This window comes from Crocodylus porosus, unplaced genomic scaffold (assembly GCF_001723895.1).
Source record: "Crocodylus porosus isolate Cpor-Errol unplaced genomic scaffold, CroPor_comp1, whole genome shotgun sequence".
NCBI lineage: Eukaryota > Metazoa > Chordata > Crocodylia > Crocodylidae > Crocodylus > Crocodylus porosus.
Window position 1 is genome coordinate 59,559,391 of NW_017728918.1, and position 7,669 is coordinate 59,567,059.

The 7,669-nt window shown below is 39.6% G+C and overlaps 1 protein-coding gene across 4 annotated transcripts in view; it reads right to left on the minus strand.

The window, feature by feature from the left end:
• Nucleotides 1-7,669, minus strand: part of COL12A1 (collagen type XII alpha 1 chain) — a 132,015-nt gene that overhangs the window by 23,779 nt on the left and 100,567 nt on the right. For all 4 annotated transcript variants that reach the window (XM_019537644.1, XM_019537647.1, XM_019537646.1 and 1 more), the window contains 4 exons: nucleotides 6,446-6,523; nucleotides 5,702-5,788; nucleotides 1,854-1,907; nucleotides 1,131-1,226 (listed from right to left, as the gene is read on the minus strand). In XM_019537644.1, coding sequence (XP_019393189.1) covers nucleotides 1,131-1,226; nucleotides 1,854-1,907; nucleotides 5,702-5,788; nucleotides 6,446-6,523 — 315 coding nt within the window. The remainder of the gene's footprint in view (nucleotides 1-1,130; nucleotides 1,227-1,853; nucleotides 1,908-5,701; nucleotides 5,789-6,445; nucleotides 6,524-7,669) is intronic.

A 7,669-nucleotide genomic window follows, 5' to 3' on the forward strand; every position in this document is an offset into this window, starting at 1 on the left:
AACAAAGGAAAAAAGAGGGCAAAAGGAATTTTACCCCATTTAATTATATCCCTACACAGAGCTTTGGATATATTTTTACGCTGGAGTGCAAGGACTGTTCAACAGTATAGCCAGCAATGCTAGCCTCTGCCAGGAGAACAGAACTAGATAACGGTTTCTCCTTATCCCATCATCTTTCTATATTTAGTCAATGGATTTTGGTCCACTCAGGGAAAAGTCTTTGAAAGACCTCACAGGTCTGCTCAGGTGTATGACATTATGCTTACCTAAGAAAAATAACCCATAAACTTCTTAAAAAAACAGAATAAAAAATGTGCTAAGCCATGGTCTCTTCTAAGAGCTGAGAATGCACATGATGAGGTGGGGCATTTCCACACCCTCTCTTCATACCAGACATACTAGGGGGCTGCATTTTAAAAGCAAAGTCTAGCCATTTGAGAAAACATGAAAACAGGTATTTTCCATACTGGCATGCCTGGTAACAGAAACAGTATTAACAGCTTTTCTAACAGCTTTTCATGGTGCATGAAAGAGTGATGTAATCAAGTGTTTCAACATTAATAAACAAAATTGATGAATAAATATAAATCACTAATTGGTATTACAAATAAAATTATGCGACTCAGAATTAACATTAGAGCTTCTCAAAATTAATCTGATGACAAGTTCCAGGTAGAGTGTTTTTTGGTGTTTTCATTTTTCAAAGTCTTTCAAATTGAATGAGACAAAACAAAAATATTCATTACATTCCACAAATATAAGGAATGTATTTAGCTTTTCATGATGTTTGGCATCCATAAGCCATCCTGATGAAGCTTTTCCTTCGACTTTATACCAAATAAAATCTACATTATCTTACAAATCCTTCCATTCTGTCTTTTCATAAATATTCTCTGTGAATTTAATTTTTATTTTCATGTACTTTTATTCTCATGTATTGTAAAACTACAATATTTGTTAAAAGTGACCAACTTAAATAATAAAGTGCTGAAAGGAAAAACAATGAATAATGAATAAGAAAAAAAAAGAAATAATGAAACCTAGTAGGTAGAGGCTTATGGAAACCACTACCATAATGTCAGAGTGTTTCTGTTTCCAAATTCACTCACTCATTCAGAATGGCTACTTACAGGTTCTCCTGGAATTGAAAGCCCATTAGGACCTTGTGGACCTGGGGGACCTTGAGGACCTGGTGGACCTATGTCACCACGAGGACCAACTGGTCCCTTAAAAAAACAGAATAAAAAAAGACATTAGACGGCATTTTCTTCCAAAAGCTCAGTATGCACATACACATGGGAAACCCTGAAGCATAGGAATAAGCGTATATACTTCCAGTAACATGGAATTCCTGCAAATCCTCATTTACTCAGCATTTCTACTGCAGGGAGATCAATGCTTCTTTTGTAGTAAATAGGAGATGTTACTGGAATAAGACTGCAGGATCAGGCTGATACATTCTATACATTTGGCAGCATAAATGAAGGCACTAGTATCTACTATGTATGGAGGAGAGTCCATCACAGAGAGAAAAGGCTTGCTTGCTTTCCCCATTTGTACAAAGCTCCCGAGGTAAGGGGAGCCATGCAGCATAATTAGCATTCCCATTCTGATGCACATGGTCTGGGGTTCTCCTATACTAAAGGCACAGGACTTTGAGATCCAAGAAAAAACAGCTGAAATATATGTTCTGTTTCTAAATGTGCTATATATACATGCCAGATACCATATTCCTGTTCATAAAATGTATACACTCTCATAGCTGTACATATTAGGTCCCTGTAGACTTTAATATACAATATTCATGGAGATGGGCACACAAAATTATGGATGCATTTCACAGAGATACTTACAGTTGGTCCATTCAAACCCCTTTCACCTCTGGGACCTTTAGCTCCTGGACCACCCTAAAACATACAGTTGAAAAGAAAATAAGCTTGTGTATTGATGAAGGGAAAGAGCACACTTCCAACACAACTGGATAGATAAACAATTGATATGAAAAAGGTGGTTAACACCTAGAGGGACTCCATGTAATTGCTAGTTCAGGTAATGAGATCAGAATCCTTAGTACCTGTTGAGACCATGGTTAATACAATCCAATCTGTGGATGATTTCTTGTTTGCAGTCAAGGGGTTTTTTTGTATTCAAAGTGGTTTTTAAGGATTTTTTATTTAAAACTTCTTAGTATTATTCCATGGTAAAGCCAACTGTACCAAAGTTTTGACCACACACAAATCTTTGAAATAAGCAGACTGCTGTAGGCATGGTGCTGCAATGAACATTAATGCAAGAATAAGGGCTACACCAGGCCCAAAATAATAAAATAATTCTCAGTGAACCAAAAGAACCCAGGAGGATATTTAGAAAAACAGGAATTTATGTAAGTGAGCTTTCTACTTCTAAGAGTAGCTTTTGATAGACTGTGGGACCTATGAGTCTCAATGCAGAGAAGATCTCCCTGTCACTTCACTCACCTCAACTGGGACTTAAACTTGGATCTCCTACGTGTTAGGCAGAAACTTTACCACACAGCCACCAGTACTGATACTGCCTTGAGATTGCCCTCTATGGACAAGGAAGAAGAAAATGAACTGGCATTCCTCTAATAAAGTGAAGCATTTTGGGAGTGGGGAGTCTTATTGCCTTGAAAGAGATGGAATCTTTGGTGAAATGGCCTAATCTCTTGCCTTACTAATAATTCTTAAGCAATTTAGGGTGCAGAGAGAAATGCAGCTCCCCGCTGTACACAGGAAGTGCCATGAGTTATAGCAATCCCCCAAACCCAACAGACGTTCACTGTTGGGTCCTAGGGACTAGGAGATCAAGCTGCAGTTCAGAGCAGCTGCAAGCCCTCCTCCCCTAGCCCCACCTCTCCCCCATCCCAGCCCCAGTGCTGTCTTCAGAATGGGAGGGAAGAAAGGGAGCAGAGGGATCTTGTTCTAGGGGTTGCCCAGTCGGTGCTGGAAGGTGGGGCAGATGAATTGGAGCTTTAATGTATGTAATGAGGGTTCAGATTGGCACAGGATCAGGCCCTTTTAAAGCATATTCAGGTGCGTATTTGTGGCTGTAGAGTGCTTTTAGGGGCCAGATCAGGCAAAAATTGTCACTTCTCTTTGCACTCAGGAATTTATTACCTAAGATTTCCATTTGGGCCATGCTGCTCAGTCAAGGCTCTCTGCAATTCAGCCTGTGGAGCCAGAACTTTTTTAAGGCTTTCATGATGACACCTAGTTTGGACACCCCTTAGGAGGCCAAGTTGTACTCTGACTATGGACTTGAGCTGAATCACGAAGCTCTCTCCTCTCCACAGACCACCTTGCGGTTTCCCAGGTTTTTGTTTTATTATCCAATACTTTTGATAGTTCGAGTTTATTTACAAAACTAATATAAAGTAGCACTGAAATACTGCTCAAAATAACAAACAAATGTTGTAGGAACAAATTTCCAAGTCAGTCTTATTGAAAATCTCTTACAAGCTCAATAATAATAATCATCACAGCTATTTGGAGAAAATTTTAAAAACACAGAAATACAAAAGAAGCAAGTCCAGATCTTAGCTTCTGACTTACATGGACCAGCTATGTTTTCAGTAAAGAACTGGATCTTGGTAGAGGCAGAATGCAAATTTACCACAGTCCTGGCTCACTTTCAACATGGGTAAATATTGATGTGCTAATCCAATATCAGAATTTTATTATATGGGCAAAACTATGGTGAATAGTATGGTTTTGCTGGATGTATTATTTGTCTTGAGAAACAGCATACCTCACTCAGAGTGATCTCAGACATAATGGAACTCTATTTATAGGAAATGGCAAATGAAAGTATAAGACTGCAAATTCTATTTTTAGTTATAATGAACATTGTTATTTATCTTTGAAAAAAATGACACAACATTTTTGGGCGCATCCCAGTTCTACAGAGACAAGGGCTACAAGCTCTTTCTCCTTAATGATTATATTAGGTCAACCAACTCCATCCCATCTGGAATCCAGGATGGAGACCGGGAGACAGAGAACTCCATGAAGTCACTGGGATGTGTTTACTTCTAGCTTACTGAGACAGTTGAGAGGAAGGATGTTTACATAACTAATTACAGAACTCCTAGCTTATGATGGCATCAAAATAGAGAGAGCTCTCTCTCTGTCAAATATGCGCATGCACACGCACATGAACATGCACACGCACATGAACATGCACATGCACACGCACACGCACACGCACACCAATTTGCAGAACACAGCCATACCACTATCCACAATTTTCCTTGCCCAACCTGACAGGGGAAAGAATCCTTCTCTTTGGGTGAAATTTTGACTTGCATTGTCTGGCAGGAGCACAACTTCCATTGGTTCTCATGGAGGCAGGATTTCACACTCTTCCTTCCCAAATTCTGTAGAGCTAATTGCAGCCCCAATGTAAAATGAAATAGAGATCTGCAGGGAACTGTTCAGGAAAAGCTAACTCTTGTGCGTCATCTCATTTATATGTTCCTGTCTTGGAGAGGTCTGTGCAGAAAAAGCACAGAGCTTCCCTAAATCTAACCTAGAGAAGGTCGGTGCAGAGCAAATGTATCCACTTCACCTCCTATTGCTGCATAATGTACTGACAGACATGACAGTGGTGCTGACAGATGTGACAGTTTGTCATGCTATCAGCCACTGAAAGCGCTCTACAGCCACGCATTGACAGAAGCACACCGCTGCAGAGTTCTTTAAAAATGTCCAATCAGGTGACAATATGAACCCTCATTATATGCAGAGAACCTTCATTAATGTCTGTCCACGCAGCCGGGAGCAGGGTTGGTTGATGGAGCCAAGCTCTGCTCCCCACACTGTCTTCAGAATGGGAGGGGGGAAGGGAGAGGAGGGAGCTCATTCTGGGGGCTGCCCAACTGGTCCCTGAAGGGGCTCCAATCCACCTGCCCACCCTCCAGCACCAGCTGGGAAACCCCCAGAACAAGCTCCCTTTCTCCCCCACTCCACCATTCCAAAGACAGCACAAGACCTTGAAGGAGGAAAGGGCAGGGCTAGGGGGAGAGCAGCTGCAAAGACACAGCAACTCTAAACTGCAGCTCATCTCCCAATCCCTGGGACCCAATGTCTGTTGGGAATAGGGAACTACAAGTCTCTCAGCACCCAGGATATGCCTAGGACATTTCCTCAGAGCTTTGACACTAAATGCCATATAAAAATCAAGCAATTGCACATCCTCTGTAGACACCTGTGATACAAGGTTCAAACAAATGAAGGAAGATTTGGCTTCTATAGGATCTAATTATGCCAACCTTACACAGAGTAGCTAATCAGACTGGATCCAGGAGAACGAAGCAAAAGTCCGGTATTCTTCAGATAAGTAAGTATAACAGAATCTGGCCTGCTATGTTTTAAGTTACAAAGGTACTCAAAGTTTAATCAAGTAAACAGTTATTTAAAAACATAATCTGGTAATCTTGACTCCTCCTATTATTATGATTGTCCTTTTGACAAAACCCCATGCTATTGCGCAAATTAGATGGCTAACACTTCTGCTTAGCAGAAGAACTCTACGACAGAAATAGCTAGTGTTCTGTAAGATAGGGATGTCTAAGCCAATCATTGTGGATATGCTTGTTTGGTTTCCACCTGCACTAGCAAATATTGGCTCACTTTAGTAAACACAAAAACCAGAAAATAACTCTATACTAATAGTCCCTTACAGCAGGCCCAGGAGGTCCTTGGGGTCCAACGCTGTCCTGTGTGCAAGTGCAAGCATTTGGAAAAGCTGGGCATTTTGCTTCATCCCTCTGAAAATGTAAATACAATCATCAGACTCAATTTTAAAAAAATACTGTGCTGGTGAGATATTATTTTCACTACCAAAAAAAGTTCTCCATTACCTAACCTGAAGAAACATTATACTGATGCATAACAGTTCCCTAGAAAATCTCATTTTCCTAGATATTCTACAGAGTTTTTGATATTCTTGGAAAATCATAAGGTAGTAATACAGAAGGCAAAGGCAAAAATAAACAGGGCTCAACTTCTATTGAATTTCAAATGCTCTAATTAAATGCTCCCTTCTATTCTCTTACAAAGTTAAGAAATACTGCACTGGATAGTCAGTTTTCAAAGACCAAAATAAATGTATTCTTTTTCAAGTTCAGTCTTAGAACTGATAATTATTTTTAAATGTTAACATTTTGTGCATAATATTTAAAACGCTATATATTATTGAACTTCAAAATATGCTTCTTACTACTCTGATATTTGTGCCATGAGTCTTCAGATGACTCATTTTAGCACATTCTAAACTTCAAATTACAGCACTATGCACTAGAAGCTTTTACAATTGTGGTTCAGATAGTATCTTGCTACAAGGCAGAATAGCTGCATAATATTACAGTTGTTGAGTGTTTTATGAATCTTATTTCCTAAGCAGCACTGAGTTCACTTGTACTTACCATAGCAGGCAGGTCACAACATTTATCTCTGCTAGTCCAAACTGCACTACATACTATGTCAAAATTCTGGATTTCAAACTGAAAAATAAAGAAAAATGGTTTTATTCTTTGATGCGTTAAAGCTTCAAGAGTTCTCAGACATACAGCCTAAAGTCAGTGCAATTAAAAATGAAACGTTATGAATTATTTCGCCTTTCAGAAGAACAGAAGAAAAAACTCTTTATAAATATGCATCTTTGGAACTGGGTTCGCCTCAGCTCTGACACTCCTGCTGAGTTCCTGCTGGGTTCCTACTTGTTCTGGGGCATAAGATAACTGATTTCAGTGACTCAAGAAACATTTCACAACACTTCATGAAGAATGCAGATGAATTACCACATCTGCTAACTCCTTGTGTATGTGTGCTTCAGCATGGAATCTGGTCTAAAAACATCTGGACCTGCTTTAAGGGCTGCAAAACTTGGGTCATATGTTAGTTCCTGTGTGGAACTTTCCATTCACATCAGTGGGGAATAGTTCAGCATGAAGGCAGAAGATAGAATATGGCCATTACGTGGACTGCAGGATAAAGGCTTTATTTCCCACTACTAGCATCCTAACCCTGCATCCTGATACCTGGAAGCAGGATCATGTGCTCACCAGAAACCCTCTCCAGGAATTATGATCTGCAAGTGTGAGTCAGATTGCAGAATCAGGACCTATATGAAAACTAAACGTTAACACTGATTATCCATTAAGATTTGGGGATCCACTGTACTAGCTAATTTACGTGACTTTCATAGCAGCAGCAGATTTTCCATATAGGTTCTTAGACTGAAAGGCCAGAAGTCATTATTTTGATCATCTAGTAAGACCTGCTGCATAATATTGGTAATAGACTTTTCCTTAAAACTTCATAAAAACCCATTCTTAAAAAATTCCAGCATAGTTTTTGTTGGCTTCTTCCAAAGATTAAATACTCTCACTGTCAAAAATTTGTGCCTTATTTCTAGTCTAAACTTTTATAGCATCAACTTTGATCCACTGGCTCTCATTCTACCATCGATGCTAAGTTGAAGAGTATTCTTCTATCAAATTTCTCAGTCAGGCACCTAATTCCTTGCCCTATAAAACCTTATAGTCTACGTGCAATAGTAGTTTCATAGTTTGTAGGGTCAGAAGGGACCTGAGCAGATCATCAAGTCTGACCCCCTGCCATGGCAGGAAAAAGTACTGGGGTCAAAC